Here is a 16,744-nt window from a genome sequence, read left to right on the forward strand (position 1 = left end):
CACGTGCTTCCCCCCTCGAGCCCCCCCGCAGATGGCTAGCTCCAAGATGGCGGATGGAAAAAAACACACACACACACGTGCAGGGTTCGAAACACAGCTCTGCTCTCTTCAGGGGTGTCGGCCTTCAGAAACAAAAAATATTCGGAGATTATAAGAGCCGCCCCTCAAGCCCTAGGGGATGGGACTGCTCTGGGAAGAGAGCCTGCACGTTTGCATGCAGAAGGTTAAGAACATAAGAACAGCCCTGCTGGATCAGGCCCCAAGGGGCTCATCCACTCCAGCATGCTGTTTCACACAGTGGCCCACCAGATGCCTCTGGGAAGCCCACAGGCAAGAGGCGAGGGCATGCCACCTCTCCTGCTGTTGCTCCCCTGCAACTGGTATCAAGAGGCATCATGCCTGTGAGTCAAGAGGTAGCCGACAGCCACCAAATTGGTAGCCATTGATAGACCTATCCTCCATGAAGGTTCCAAGTTCCCTCCTGGCATCTCCAGATAGGGCTGAGAGAGACTCCTGCCTGCATCCTTGGAGAAGCCGCTGCCAATCTGGTTGGACGATACTGAGCTAGATAGACCAAGGAAGGGTCTGACTTGGTAGAAGGTGGCTTCCTAAGTTCCTAAGCTGCTTTGTAAATAAACCCACTAACCAGGCTAGTCCTCAAGAATTAATACCAAGAAATGGGCCTGTACACCCGCACCCCAAACTACCTGTGCTAGTGGGGTATCCCCTTTTAAGGCTGCAGTCCTTTGTGACTTAACTGAATCCCCACTGGACTCTAAATGTTCGCTTCTGAGTAAACTTGCACAGGTTTGTGATACCAGATCTTGACTTCAAGACACAAGACATCAAACCAGCCCATGCATCTGACAAAGCATATCAGGGTGAAAGTTAGAGTTGCCAATGTTTCATTGCCAGAATGAGGGACATAAGTTTGTGGGGAATGGCTGCAGGGGCAGGGAGGTGTATGCAGTGGTAATCAAGAGCCCAAGTATCACTGACGTATATGTAATTGAATTATATGCTATTGAAGAAATGAGCGACATCCTATGTAATGAGGGACATTTGGCAACCCTAAGCCCAGACTACTAGCTCAATTGTTTTTCCTGGAAAGTTGCATGCAGGAAAGAGGTGGGTGGGGTGTAGCTTCACCTGGCCCTCCTAAAACCAACTGCCTAGTCTCCCATCTAGACCAAATTTTCAGGCCATGTTAAGCAATAATCACTTTGGTTGTGGACCCTGCAGTTTCTGACTTAGGAACATAGGAAACTGCCATATACTGAGTCAGACCCTTGGTCTATCTAGCTCAGTATTGTCTTCACAGACTGGCAGTGGCTTCTCCAAGGTTGCAGGCAGGAATCTCTCTCAGCCCTATCTTGGAGATGCTGCCAGGGAGGGAACTTGAAACCTTCTGCTCTTCCCAGAGCGGCTTCATCTCCTGAGTGGAACATCTTGCAGTGCTCACACATCAAGTCTCCCATTCAAATGCAAACCAGGGCAGACCCTGCTTAGCTATGGAGACAAGTCGTGCTTGCTACCACAAGACCAGCTCTCCTCCCTAAGACTTCTGGTCTCTGTTCAAGCAAACACATCACCCTAGGCTCTATTAGAAACAGGTTTATTCAGTGTCTGGTCAAGCATTTCAACATACCAGCTGCAAAGTTGTAAGTCAAACCTATGAGCTGAAGCATGTTCTCCTGGAAACAAAAGATGTTTAAGTTCACTTTGAAATGCAAATCAACTTTTTAAACCCATGAAGTCTGCAATGTTTTCAGCAATACCAGAGACAAATTAACATTCCTTATATAGCAAATATACAGCATTCCCTATATTGCAAATATACAGCAAATATACAATTCACTGGAGAAACTGGGTCTAAAGCAGGTTCTTTGTATGTAAAAAAATCAAATACAGTTAAGAATTACTTTATATATATTTACATACACACACACACACACACAGAGCCACTGAGGTTTTTGTTTTAAAATGAAGCAAGAATACTTCTCTTTTTTAAGATTAGCAGCATACTCTATCCTGTTCCACATGTCAGTGGGTTGGCAAAGGCAAATCTGTACATTAAGTCCAAAGTGCAGATAAGCATTTCCCCAGAAGAGGAGCTTATTAATCTGAATCCAGATCACTGTCTCCTGCAATAGAATGGAAGTCCTCACTGTCTTCCTCGTCCTCAGACAGATGGACTTGACTTAATACACTTGGACCACAGCGTTGTTCTTCCTCCTCCTCCTCCTCCTCCTCTTCTTCCTCCTCCTCTTCAGAGAGCTCATAACCTCCAATGCTGCTGAAACTAGTATCTCGAGTATTGGACTTTGGATCCGGTTCCTCATAGCTGCCATAACTGGAAGAAAGAAAAACTTCATGAAGATGTCATAATTTATAGCTCTGCCTGGCACTTTATAGAAGAGAAACTCAGTGATCAACAAGAAAGGACAAAAAGTGTGACATCACAAATGGTTTCACCAAGTTAAGGCCTACGTAATTTAGGGCTTTTCTGCACAGTTTTCAGCAGAAAAGAAGCATCTGTTGCCAAGTTGTGCATACTCCACTCACCTCTCCATGGGGTGCACTTCTGTTGCAACAAGGACCCCAGTGCTCAAATCGTGACAATTTGTATTCTTCCCCCAGAGAGCACATCCATTTCTACCTCAATGGCTGCATGGAATGTGGTTAGCCAAGGGTCACAGCCAGTACAGGCTCATTCTTACAAGCCAGGATGGATACCAAAGGAGATGCAGCTGCTTCTGCCTCCCAGCAGCTTGGGTTGCTCCTCTCTCTCCTGTGCTGCCTGCGGGCTGGCCATTTATCAGGTAGAGCTGCATCATTAACAGCTCTACCTGATGAATGCCCAACCTGCAGGCAGCGCGACTCGGGCAGGTGGAAGAGAGAGAGAGGAGCAATCTGTACTGTTGGGATGCAGAGGCAGCTGTGCCTCCTTTGGCACACCCCTGGCTCACCAGGATGAGCCACTACTAGCCACAGCAGAACCAGATATTCTGTGAGCTAAAATAGGACAGGAGAAAGAACACCCCTGCACTGTTTTCTTTTTTCTTATTTTTAAAGTCTTTAAATCCAGAATGCATTTTTCCTCCATGGGCAATGCGCACATGCAGTCTGAATAGCAAAGCACAGGTTTAATCCTTTGTTGCAACACCAATACTCACAACTGACATTGACTGATAGCTAGAGCTATAAATCATCTGTGCAAAGAAACCAGGGCTTGGCTCCTGGGAATTACCTACTAAGGGAATGTTCCCATTTTTAAAGTTTCAGTGTGATGATGCAGGCAACTCATAGCAATTGATCGAAGAGCCACATAAGATTAGGGATGTTGCCCAGAACTGCTCCTCCGCATTTCAGAGGCAGCAGGGGTGCTCCCTTAAGGTCACGGTGGGGGCAGGTGCACATCCCTCCCACTGCATTTCCCCCACCTGTGCTCCATTGTATCAAAGCCCCTCGGGGCGGCAGCGTACCTTCCTGCCGCCCCGTTGCCATCCTCGGCCAGAAGTGGCTGGAAGTACCAGGCGTGCATGCACGCACGCCCCATACTTCTGGCCACTTCCGGCTGAGGACGGCAATGGGGCAGCAGGGAGGTACGCTGCCGCCCTGAGGGGCTTTGATACAATGGAGTGCCAGCAGGGTAAATGAGGCGGGAAGAGTAAGTGCACCCTCCCCTGCCCTTAAGGGAGCATCCCCGCCGCCTCCAAAATCCGAAACAGCCCTGGTGGCCAAAATGTTTCAGAGGCTTCTATAATGGCCTCCAAAACGTTTCTGGCACATCCTTACTTAAGATGCAGGCACCATCAAGCACTTACATGAGTGAGCAAAAGGAGGTGCCGCTTAAAAGCCCATCATCATGTGCCTTTGAATAGGCCACTGCCACTCCAATTTCTTGAGATAACCAAGCTGCGGCTCCAGCAAGACATGACAATGGTTACCTGGCATTGCTGTCCTCCATCGCATGTGATGTCTCCCCTCCAGCGCCCTCGTAGGACATCATGCTCTCTTCGTTTTCCATACCCATCCGTGTATTCTCTTGAAGGACATGAGGCTGCTTGGGTCTCATTGCACTAGACTCCACGTCTGAATCACTTCCACTTTCACTTAGCTGAATAGCTGAGCAATGTGACAGAAGTGGGAGGGTTAGCCATGACACTGTTACTGTCCACCTGGCATCGGCTTCCTCCTGCCTTTCCTCCAAGGAGCTCAGGGCAATGTACAAGATTCTCTCCTCCCCCACCCCATATTTTATTCATTCATTAATTCATTCAATTTCTATACCACCCTTCCAAAAATGGCTTGGGGTGGTTTACACAGAGAAATAATAAATAAGATGGATCCTTGTCCCCAAAGGGCTCACAATCTGAAAAGAAACATATGACAGACACCAGCAACAGTTACTGGAGGTACCATGCTGGGGGTGGAGGGGGCCAGTTACTCTCCCCCTACTAAATAAAGAGAATCACCACGTTAAAAGGTGCCTCTTTGCCAAGTTAGCAGGGGTTACACAACAACCTTGTCAGGTTAGGCTGAGAGATAATGACGGGTCCAATATGACCCGGTGAACTCGGGGGCTAAGTGGGATTTGCACCAGTTCTCTCCAGTCCTGGTCTAACCACCTGGCTCTCAACACGCACAGCTTTTCCTCTTGCTGCAGCTTGGCCTCAATTCTAGCTTCCCCTACTTAGTTCAGGGGCACCCCTGAGTTACCTGCCCATCTTCTGCACCACAACTCTCATAGCACCACTCATCACTAGCTTTACTTGTTTTGCAAGCGAGGGGAAAGGCTGCCTTTATCACCACCAACCTGGTGAAAGAGACTCTCACTCTCTACGCTCCACCACTGGGACACTGGAAAAGCCGGAAGTTTATCTGGACCCATGAGCATTTGTTCCTTGCTCCCTCCCAGAAATCAAAGCGCAACAACGTACACGAGAAAGGGTTGTCGCCTTCCTCATCGCTGCCGTCGTCATCCTCTCCATCCGACATGAGCAGGTCTTCATAAAGCACACTGGCCTGGGGTTGCTGTGCTGACCCTTCTTCCTCATCAGCCAGGTCTCCATCTCCATCCTCCACTTCCTGTCATAGTAAAATGACAGGTGGTGAAAGGACGCAGGAAGCTCTTGGCACATGCAGAACATGATTCTCTGTCACGAACATCATTCACCAGCAGCACCATCTCCGTCTAAAAACTGATGGGTTTTGGTTTGCATTCCATCCCCTGCTGCCAACATCTCTCAGGAGTGCCCTGAACTGACACAGCTTCTACTGTGAGAGCAGAAGTCAACCAATGAACTACAGATGGGATCAAAGATACTCACTGGGGCTGGAGTCTTAGGTTTCCCATCCTCATCCTCATCAAACCCTTCAATATCTACGTCAGAGTCTTCCTCGCCCAGCCTACCTCGGCCCTGCCGCATCTGAGTGAGGAACACAGAGACAACATCATAGAGGAAGGTACAAGCACTTACGAGGCAAAGGCTCTCTAGGCAGGCAGGCCAGCGGGCCAGCCACAATGGAGGAAATGCACAGCGGATCTGTGGCACTTCCTACACATTCCTAGACTGTACCACACATGGTCTTCCTCTGCCACTCAAATGCCTTTCTATGCACCTCCAGGGTTTTATGCCTTCAGGACTAGGCCCAAGAGCAAGTCACAAGGCCCCAAACCCCAAGTCTCCTATGATATTCTAAACAAGGTTCCTTTCCTCCAGCTTCACTGGCATCTCTCTAGGGACACAGTTGGCTCTCTGGAATGGCAGAAAGCAGCCTTTCAGGGCAATGAGGCTTCCGAAACCACCGACAAAAGCCAACAGCCCAGCTAATTCCCCAAAAGAAACACTGGCGGTAACTCAGGGGCTCTCAAATTTGGGTCCCCAGATATTCTTGGACTTCAGCTCCCATCATCCCCAGCCACAGTTACCTTTTGGAGTTGAAGTCCAAATTTGAGAGCCCCTGCAGTAACTAATGAAGGCAGACATTCACAGCCCTGTACTCTTTTCCAGAACGGATGTAGCCTCTTCTTCTCCTGCTCCACATCATGCCGTGTTTAATCCCAACAAGTTTTATATAAAATATAATTCATCCAAACTTATGCAGGGCATGTTTGCATGCTTGTCGCACTTGCTCTCCAAGAAATGTCTCCCCCCATTTGTCTATAGTGCAGGCATCACAAGATGGGTACTGTCATCATACAAATCATCCTCCACATTGGTGGCGTGCAGATTTTCATGCTCCTCAGGAAACCAGAGAGGGACTGAGGATCTGGTATCACTGGGGTTTGCTGACCGCTCAGCAAATTCCCAGGAAGGGCCTTTGGCTCTTCAGTTTCCTTCAAAAGGTCACCCAAATGTGACTGGCTCTGAGCTTGTGGAATCTCCTACACATTCCCCGCCCCCCACCCCAGAAACCCAAAGCCCATTATTGGGAGCCAGGTACAAAATAGTGGCTGCAAGGGGAGGAGGACACTGAACAAAGGAAGAGGGTGCCTCTGCCTTCCTGACTCAGCCTAGGAATTTGCTTTCAGTCCCAGACCCAATCCACAGTCCCTTCACATAAAAATCAACTCCCGTCCCCCACCCCACATTCTTTGTTTCAGCAGCCTAATTTATGCCGGGGGGGGGGGCTTTTTCTTATAGGAACTGGCCAGAACCCTTGCCAATCTGCAAGGAACCCAAAGATCTACCAGAAGAAACTGCCATACTTTTTGCCTACCCCTGAACTCAGGGTCCTCTCACTTAATGGAGGTTTTTACTGGGGTTGGTTTTTTTTAAGGTCATTTTATTTTCATGGCTATTCATAAGAAAAGCACACCCCTTTCCTAAGGCCTCTTATAGCAAAATAATTGCTACTTGGCTTCCACAGACACCATTTTATCCAGCAGTTTTACAAAATGGCCTTTTAACACGAGAGGTATTCTCATACAGAGCTTTCTTTCTTTCACCATCCCCTTGGTGAAAGGGGATACCAAAAAGTCAGTCTTATTGCTGCTTTCCATGTTTTAAAATTTCCATATAAGCTCTACCACTGACGAGGGAGACTAGACCTCATAAGAACAGCCCTGCTGGATCAGGCCAAAGGCCCATCTAGTCCAGTATCCTGGTTCACACAGTGGCCCACCAGATGCCTCTGAGAAGCCCACAGGCAGGGGGTGAGGGCATGCCCTCTCTCCTGCTGTTGCTCCCCTGCAACTGGTACTCCTGCCTACAAACATCCTACCTCCCTACATACATACCCTTACACCTTTTCCAACTGTTTTTGTTTGTTGCCAGATCTCCTTATTTTACCACATTCTGACCTGTGTTCCACGCTTCTCTGGGGTGGTTGTGGGAGTGTCCAGAGCAGACAGATTGCTCTCATCCTGATAGACGGAGGCATCACGGGACATGCTGAGAGAGGTGTTGGTATCATACAGATCTGGTGGCTAAATTACATGTTAAAAAGAGAGAGAGAATATCACCATTTTTTAGGAACATAGGGATCTGTTTTATACAAAAGTCAGACCCTTGGTCCATCTAGCTCAGTATTGTCTACACAGACTGGCAGCAGCTTCTCCAAGGTTGCAGGCAGGAGTCTCTCTCAGCCCTATCTTGGAGATGCTGCCAGGGAGGGAACCTGGAACCTAAATGCTCTTCCCAGAGCGACTCCATTCCCTGAGGGGAATATCTGTAAGTCCTCACACTTCTAGTCTCCCATTCATATGCAACCAGGGTGGACCCTGCTTAGCTAAGGGGACAAGTCATGCTTGCTACCACAAGACCATCTCTCCTAGGAGCTGGTGATGGGATGTAAAGCTGGGACTTAAAAGAGCTGGCCGATAGTTACAGGCATAGTGTTTTCAGAAATAAACCCCTTGCTTGCAGGAGGGAGGCAGAAAGCAGATCATATTCACAGCTTGCACGAGAAAAGTGATCTGTAAAAGGAAGAGATGACCACTCCTATGCAGATGCATGTAGCTGCTTCCAGACACAAAACGCTTATTGGGACTGCAATACAAGGGAATATATAGCAGAAGCTCTTGACAGGAGAAGGAGGACATGGAGAGTAAGAGAAGGAGAGGGCAGTGAGTTGTTCTGCAATGCAGCATCTGCTGGGCAAGCAAACACGAAACTCAACTTCTTGTAAAGATTGCTAGGCAACTGCAAATCAGAGTGTGCCTCTGTTGAGCTTGGCCAAGAAGCAGAAATGATCTAGTAAACAGGTTTGGAAGTCAAAAAACACAAAGATCAGCCAGCTTCAGACACAGGCCTCAATTCAGTAGGAAACAGCAGATTTCAATTCCAGTAGCTTTGGAGGAGTCAGCAAAGTGAACAAGCTGGGCCTGTCCACATGGAAGAAGTCCATACACTTCAGAGAGAAGAAGACACTTCAGAGACACTGCAGAGCTGTCATCCAGGATCAAAATGCCCAGAAAAGACGCCCAAATTTTAATTGTTTATGCATTCATTCAATTTCTATATTGCCCTTCCAAAAATGGCTCAGGGCGGTTTACACAGAGAAATAATAAATAAATAAGATGGAACAAAGAGAAAGCAAGCAAGGTTCTTCCCGTTCTGCATTTGGGACAGACACACTGCAGAATCCTGGGAATGTTCAAAGAAACTAGGAGTGGCAGGGAGGAAGGGATGAGATCTAATTTTACCAAAAACTCAATTTAGGAGAGGGGAGATTATAAAAGGGGCTCAAAAGTTGTTTTCTTTGGGGGGGGGGTGGAATTAATTAACAGAGACCAGATGGGGATGGGTTACTGTGGCTTAGCAAAATAGTTGAGGGAGGGAAACTGTTTACATCAGGTCTGCCATGGGCCTGAGGACTAGCAGCAGTTGCTGGAACATCGGGGCTGGGATGAAAACTGTTGCCATCTAGGCTGTGGAATGCACTCCCAGTGGGAACAAGGTCTATCATCTCTGAAGGCTTTCAAGAGAGCTCAGAAGACCTACTTTTCCAGCTTGGCTTTTAGTAATATTTAAGTGGTGGATAGGCAGTATATAAATGAAATAGAATGAATTTTAAAAATCTTGTCCACTCACTCCTCCTGCTGCTTGAGCTTCTGCAGAGGAAGAGAAGGCAGTCGGAGCCTGCAGTCTGGCACCCCACCCATGACTGACAAATGGTCTTGGCAACTGCTTCCCAGAAGGAGGGGTATTTATACTGAGCCCACCTTGGGCAACAGGTCACTTTCCAAAGGGATAACACCAAATGGTTTTAGATGGCTACATGGGGCAACCTGGCTTCCAGTGAGAAAAGCAAAGGAGACGACGCTCCTAGGAGTCTCTGCAATAGGGAGGACCAGAGAACTGCTTTTAATGGTGGACTGCACCGTGCTCTACAGGAAGGAGATAAAAGACAGAAGAAAGGGATTGTGGTGTTTTTTTAAACAGACTCCCTTGCCACCCTGACTCCTTTCCCACTCAAGGGTGAGAGGGGTGAAAGGGAAACAAAAAGGATAGGACAAGACCGATGTTAAAGGAGTTAGGGATCAGAAATGAGAAAAACCGTATTCTGTGGAACAAGACAGGATTGGAAATGGGAGTGGCCTAACCCCAGGGTTCATGGGAAGACTTCTAATTTACATAGGCCTGTCTGACTGGAGCAAGTGGCAAGCACAGCCTGAATAACGGGTGTCCTCCTACACTGTGGGAGAAATGCTTTGAAGGGCAAGCCTTCACAGGAGTTGAGGGCAATGGGTCAATTCCCTTTGAGCAATAGGTCAACTGCACTGAGTCTCATTTGGAGTGCCTTTGGAAGCCACGCTTGGCCGAAAAGCAGGGCTTAAATACATAAATTAAACAAAACTAGCTGACCGGGCACAGAGCATCTGCACCCCAGTTATCCACCACCTCGTCCTGCCGGCCGCCGCCTCAGGCTGGTGTCGCTTCACCTGCCCACTCACTGCCTCCTCACACCCATGGGACTTCGCCAGCCTGCTGGCCACGTCCTCAGGCCAACTGGGGTTCACCTGGCCACCGGCCACCTCCTCACGCCGGCGGGCTTCGCCTGCCTGCCGGCCGACTCCTCAAACCAGCAGAGCTTCATCCACCGGCTGGTCGCCTCCTCACGCCTCCTCTGCCCACCCAAAGCCTGGAGCTGTCGTGAGTGGTGCCGCCACTCTCGCAATAGTTCCGCGACACATCCCCAGACATCCCCAGCGGCATGTCTTGGAGAATTAATTATATAGATACAATAGAACTAGTTGGGCTGGGCACAGAGCATCTGTGCCTCTAGTCCTCCCTCATTCTTGGCCCCACTCCCTCTTTCTTTCCCACTGGCCTGGCCACCACTTTCTTTCCCGGCTGGCCAACTGGCTTTCTCTCTTTTCTTATCTTCTCCACAGTCGCTCTTCTCTCCCCCTCCCCTCGCTCATGAACTCTCGCGAGAGCTGCCACACATGGGATTAGTGACGGGTAGGTCTAAGAGAATTCTATAGATAGAGAGAGGAGAGACATACACCGCAGCATCTCCAGGGGACTTTTTCCCAACCAAATGTCCCCCAGTGCTACTAGGCCCAATGCAGAGCTGAGGCCAAGTCCCTCTGAAATCTTAGAAACTGGATGTACTAAGACAGGAGAAACCATTTCAGTGAATGAAGAGATTTTTCCACCCTCCAAAAGCACTTGCGCTATTCCTAGGGGCTCCCCACTTCAGGTCACAGCACTGGACAGTTTGGAAGAGGCTCACCTGAGGCGTGTAGGGTCCAGGAGTCATTGGGTCAAGGCTGTCTAGATCTGCTTCCTCCAGGGCTGCTTCCTTGGCAGTTGATATATCTCTCTCTAGCTGGGTCAGGTGCTCGTCATACTAAGGGGCGGGGGGAGAAAAGCATTTGCTTGGGGGTTCTGAAAATTTAAAGGGAGCTCCTGGCAGATTTAGTGTGTGGGCTGCTTACCTCTGCTAACGTCTGGTAACAGATGTTCACTATTTCTTGAGCGGTTTTTGTGTACTGGCTGTCGGGCCCTGGAACGAAAAGCACTCCTCCTCAGCACCTCTTGTTGATGCCTCAACACGCAACAAGGCCCCAGAGACAACCCTCCACCCCCCATTTCAATGCCAGAGATCCAGATATGTATCTGCACATGGGATGCACCACTCTGCCAAGACAGTTCTTTCCAGAACTTTGCCTAGGTGAGCTTATGATGGTGGTATACCTGTGGTGGTATCTCTCCAGCACTCTCTTTCCTGGGAAGCTACTTCAGCCAGACAAAATATGCTAGCAAGATCTCCTCTTTAAACTCTAAGCAACTATGACTCCAAACTGACAATCATGATCGATCCTCTGTTCAAGCCAACCCAGAGAGCATGACTGGGCCCAGCAAGCTAAAAGAGCAAAGTTCCAGAAAGCGACATGGGAATTTCCATCAGAGGAGCTGGCCAAATTTTTGAAGAAGAGGAGATTCCTTTATATTCTGGCCACAGCATGGGATGTGATTAGCCAGCTGAAGCCAGACACAGACCCTGCCCTGATATTTCTATGTTAATGCAAGTCCAAACACCGCATGAAGCTGACAGGATCTTTTACCATTATATTTGATGCTGTTGGCAAGGATCAGATTCACATCATCTAGAAAGACTTCTCGATTCTGATACTTGTGTTTGGAGATATTCTGGAATGAACAAATAGGAGAAAAGGTGAGAGTGTGGAAGCCTGGAAGGGACAATCTGAAGCACCTGAGTTGGCTTACAAAAAGCCTTCCGTACACAAGAACTTGCCATCTAGGATCCACTCTTTTCTTACGCCCCAAAGTAATATTCTAAAGCAGGGGTTCTCAAACTTGAGTCCCCAGATGCTGCTGGACTACAACACCCATCATTCCCAGCTACAATGGCTAAAGTCCATTGTGGCTGGGGATGATGGGAGTTGTAGTATGACATCACCTGGGAACCCAAGATTGGGAACCGCTGTCCAAAAGTGTCCTCATGGCCTCGCCATATATGGCCTCTGCCTCCACCCTGCGGCAAACATCACACCACCACCCTGAATGTTCATACAGGACTGTCAAATACAGGACATGCTTTTGGGTAGCCATGTCTTCATTTTCCTTAGTCTCCCCCCACCCCACCCCCACTGTAACTTTCGGCCCAAAAGGCAGCATTAAGGGGCCGGGATTAGGGAAGGGAAATTATTTCCGCTTACCATACATTTTATACTGCACTTCTACTCTTGGGACCTTATCTGTTTTTGTAAATCACTGCCATCTACCCTGAACCTTTTAATTCAATGCACTCACATGGTTTTGGGTTTTAGCCATCCGGTGCTTTGAGATCCACATAAAGCAAACATCCACACCCTCCAGATTACTCACCTTGCGGATTGACTCCAGGTCCATCGGGCTGACAATGACTTTGTAATAATCTGGCACAAATTTTTTATTGACAGGATGATGAAAGGGCCAAGACTGAAAATAATAAGAGCACAAAAAAGAACTCATATGCTGGATTGTATTAAGCTGCCTTATACCAGATCGAACCATCATTCCAACTGGCACAGTATTGTCTACACCAGGAGTTGCCAACCTTGAAGCCCCAGATGTTGTTGGACTACAACTCCCATCATCTCCAGCCACAATAGCATCTGGTCATTGTGGCTAGGGAAGATGGGAGTTGTAGTCCAACAACAAGTACGAGGACCCAAGCTGGGGAACCCCTGGTGTACACTAATTCTCCAGGGTCTCAGGGATAGGAACATAGGAAGCTGCCATATATTGAGTGAGACCACTGGTCTATCTAGTTCAGTATTGTCTTCACAGACTGACAGCGGCTTCTCCAAGGTTGCAGGCAGGAATCTCACTCAGTCCTATGCTGGAGAAGTCAGGGGAAAGGAACTTGAAACCTTCTGCTCTTCCCAAAGAGGCTCCATCTCCTAAGGGGAATATCTTACAGTGCTCACACTACAAGTCTCCCATTCATATGTAACCAGGGTAGACCCTGCTTAGCTAAGGGGAACAAGTCATGCTTACGACCACAAGACCAGCTCTCCTCTTTCCTATCCCTACCTGGAAATGCTGCTGGGGACTGAACCTGTGATCCTCTGCATGCAAGGTACTACTACTACAAATATTTACATAATGCTTTGAATGCAAAGCAGGTCCTCTGCTACTCAGCTCACATCTCCAAGGGAACCCGGAAAGCTTTGAATAAAATCTAGCTGAAAGAAGAACCCTCATGCCATTTCCCTTGACAAGAAGTCCTGACTGCAGCGATGCCTGCAACCCACTACACTGGCCAGGTTCAACACAGCATGGTTTGAAATGGCCAGTCTTGGGCTCACAGGTCCCCCCTTTAACACGGAAGGTGAGAAGACTGGAAGTTTCCATTTGCAGTTTGTAACCAAGCACAGTTTCGTCGTTGCGTTCAAAGACAGGAAACTGTGGTTTGTACAAACCACCGGTAGTTAATAAACCAAGCTCGGATCCTGGGTAGATATCTTGGGCTTGTTAACCAGCTGCAGTTCACATATTTGGATGCAGCAGAAGAACAAGCCCTCTGGGGAAAGGCTAAAGGAACTAGATTGCATAGCCTGGAGAGGCAAGACTGGGGGGGGGGGGTGACAGGGTTTGAGGGTGGGTGTGCGCATGAGAGCACTCTTCAAACCCCTAAAGGGCTGTCTCGCAGAAGAGGGCAAATAGTTGGTCTCTAGGAGGCATAAGTTACAGCAGGGTGATTTTCAGCTGAGCATTACGGACAAACCTGTTAACAATAAGAGCAACTTGATAAAGGAACCAAGGGGTTGGGGTGGTGGGGGCTCTCCCGCACTGGTGGTCTCCAAGCAGTGGCTGGATTGCAATCTGTCAGAGATGCTCTAGCTCTGGATTTCCTGCAGCAAGCAGGGGGCTGGACTAGATGGCCTCCAAGCCTCCCTCCAACTCTAGGGTTCTATCTCCAAATCAAATCAGTGAAAGGGGAACAGCAAAAGACTTAATGCTAACCTGAACTTAAAGCTTCCTTGCTAAACTGGGCAAAGAGGCACCCTTTTAACATGGTGATTCTCCTTATTTAGCAGGGGGAGAGTAACTGGCCCTATCCACCCCCAGCACAGTACTTCCAGGTAGGGATGTGCAGGAAAATCTTCGGCGCCGGCAGGGGTAGCACTTTAAGGGCAGGGGAGGATGTACTCACCCCTCCCACCACATTTCCCCTGCCGGCGCACTGTTGTTTTTAAGCCCCTTGGGGCGGCAGCGTTCCTCCCTGCCACCCCGTTTCCCCCGTCGGCCAGAAGTGGCCAGAAGTCGCGAGCGCCGGCAGACGGGGGAAACGGGGCAGCAGGGAGGAACGCTGCCGCCCCGAGGGGCTTAAAAACAACAGCGCGCCGGCAGGGGAAATGAGGCGGGAGGGGTGAGTAGTAAGTGCTACCCCCGCTGGCACCGAAACAGCCCCCAGCACCGAAACGTTTCGGAGGCCTCCATAATGGCCTCCGAAACGTTTCGGGCACAAGCCTACTTCCAGGGACTGTTGCTGGTGTCTGTCTTATGCTTCTTTTTAAGATTGTGAGCCCTTTGGGGACAGGGAGCGATCTTATTTATTATTTATCTATGTAAACCGCTTAGGAAACTTTTGTTGAAAAGCAGTATATAAATATTTGTTGTTGTTGTTGTTAATGGGTCCAAAGAGCACGGAGAGAGCCGGACTCTCAGCAAGTAGCTATTCATGTCTTGACCATGTGACTGAGAGCTTCAAAAGTAAGGCTGAAGCATTACCCCCCTTTCCCAGGTCTTCCTGCACCCCAAGTAAAGTCCCATAGGCTACATCTACCATAATGGCATACATACATCAGGAACAGCCATCATCTTCTGGGTGACAATATTGTCCAGAATAAAAGAGAAGGCCACTTGGTCATCATCATCCAAAAGGGGGTTAATGGCTTTCTCCAAACGAGCCAGTTTGTCTTCCTTCTGAAAGGTAACCGGGGGTGGGGGGGAACAACGCCAATTTAGAGTAGCTCTTGAAAGTCTCCTGCCTGGCTGCAAGCTGCAGTCGCACTGTTTTTACTGCTCCACTAAGCAGACTATATTTAACATCTTTGGTTCTCACCCAATTTTTCTGTCTGTGGGTATTCAACACACACCAAATACATGTGGACAAAATTTCCAGCTATTTTGGATGATTTTCTATGAGCCTAGCACAGCTCATAGTAGCAGCTTATTTTTCATGCTCCTTCAGTAACACAAAACACTCTTTCATGTATTAGGTTATTCGTTTTAGAGTGGGTCATATTGCGTTATTGGTATAGAAGTTTGTTTTATTGTGTATCAATTTCACTTTTAAATTGAATGCTGGCCGAAATAAAGAACTACTACTACTACTACTACTACTACTACTAACTACTGCTGCTACTTTCTTAATTTAAAACAGCTGTCATTTCGGGGAGAAACTATATACCAGGGTCTTTTTAAAGACAATTGAATAATCTGTAATTAATCAAGATAACATCTGATAATTTAACTAAATAGACTTTCATCTTTTTTCCTGCAAAAATAGTTAAATATCAAAAATTGGTTCTGTAACTGATGGCCACATTTTGCAGGCAAGTAATATGTAGTCAGTTCTGCTCCTCTTCTCCTCTTCCTCTCATCCTTCAGGAGGCAGGATGCTCCTCATTGCTCCTCAAACAATTAGGTGATGTCTCAGAAGACAATATCCTTTCTACACACAACTGCCAAGGGCCCAAACTAATACAAGATTCATGATCTGGAAATCCATGGAGGAAGATTCCTCTGGCAAACACTCTAATTCAGTGAGCTGAAGTCCAAATCTGCTCACCAGAATCACTATTGGATGGTAACGCTGTCACTAAAATGATCTGTCAAACAGCAGGCATCGTTTGCACATCATCTGTTCAGTTGCTAATCACTTCATGATGACAGCTGTGACACTCTCTCAGGCAGGCACTCAACAGATCACCCTGGTTGACGCCAACAGAGACACCCTCCCACCCCCCAGTCCAGAGGGAGTCAAGAACAATCTAACTGCAAATGCAAACAGAATCGGAGCTCAGCCCTGAAAATAGCCTCAAGCAAACACTTCAGGCCACAAACTCCTCATTTCTCTCTGGCACAAGACTCACCTCTTTTAGCTTCTGGTCACAGAGATCCAGCATCGACTGTGAGATCTGCGTCAGGGAGTGCTTCGGCCCTGAAAACACACAGCATATGGGCATTCATTGTGGAAAGAATACATATTATTTTTAACACAGCAGTTTCAGGAGCACTGCTGATGGATGCAACTGTTTCATTTTGGGCTTCTGCTGCCAAATGCATTTTCATTGCTGGCTTTTATGACAAAAGGAACACCCTTGGTGTCCAGGTACCAGAACGACCATCTGCTCCCACCTGAAGCTGCCCACATCCTAAAGTTGCCTTTGGAAGCCCAGGTCCCTGCAGAAACCAGGCATGTCATGAATGGGGAAAGGGCTTTTCAGTTGTGGTCCTCACTTGTGGAACATGATCTCCCCAGGGAGACTTATCTGGCACCAATTCTCAGGGATGTGAACGAACCTGTTCGGAGGCCCTTTTACGGGCCTCCTGAACAGATTCGAACACTGCGGGGTTTGAAGTCCCAAGGCAATGAGCGGGGGGGGGGTGTCTCACTTTAAGGGCAGAGGAGGGTGTACTTACCCCTCCCTCCACATTTCCCCCGTCAGCGCTCGATATTTTTAACGTCCTACAGGGTGGCAGTGTGCTTCCCTGCCACCCCGTTTGTTCCATGGCCGAAAGTGGCCAGAAGTAGCTGGTGTGAGCCCACC

The 16,744-nt window shown here is 48.3% G+C and overlaps 1 protein-coding gene across 7 annotated transcripts in view; it reads right to left on the reverse strand.

Annotated features, from left to right (window-relative positions):
* Positions 1-1,599: 1,599 nt before the first annotated feature.
* TAF1 (TATA-box binding protein associated factor 1) overlaps positions 1,600-16,744 on the reverse strand; it is a 45,261-nt gene continuing 30,116 nt past the window's right edge. For 4 of the 7 annotated variants that reach the window (XM_053274055.1, XM_053274053.1, XM_053274054.1 and 1 more), the window contains exons 30-40: positions 16,067-16,134; positions 14,772-14,894; positions 12,309-12,401; positions 11,525-11,609; positions 10,895-10,962; positions 10,690-10,806; positions 7,310-7,435; positions 5,334-5,432; positions 4,944-5,091; positions 3,951-4,128; positions 1,600-2,353 (exon numbers count right to left, since the gene is read on the reverse strand). In XM_053274055.1, the coding sequence (XP_053130030.1) occupies positions 2,119-2,353; positions 3,951-4,128; positions 4,944-5,091; positions 5,334-5,432; positions 7,310-7,435; positions 10,690-10,806; positions 10,895-10,962; positions 11,525-11,609; positions 12,309-12,401; positions 14,772-14,894; positions 16,067-16,134 (1,340 nt within the window). In that variant the 3' untranslated portion in view covers positions 1,600-2,118. The remainder of the gene's footprint in view (positions 2,354-3,950; positions 4,129-4,943; positions 5,092-5,333; positions 5,433-7,309; positions 7,436-10,689; positions 10,807-10,894; positions 10,963-11,524; positions 11,610-12,308; positions 12,402-14,771; positions 14,895-16,066; positions 16,135-16,744) is intronic. The other 3 variants (XM_053274058.1, XM_053274057.1, XM_053274056.1) reach the window with 1 other exon arrangement.

Source organism: Hemicordylus capensis, chromosome 11 (genome assembly GCF_027244095.1).
Source record: "Hemicordylus capensis ecotype Gifberg chromosome 11, rHemCap1.1.pri, whole genome shotgun sequence".
Classification (NCBI taxonomy): Eukaryota; Metazoa; Chordata; class Lepidosauria; order Squamata; family Cordylidae; genus Hemicordylus; species Hemicordylus capensis.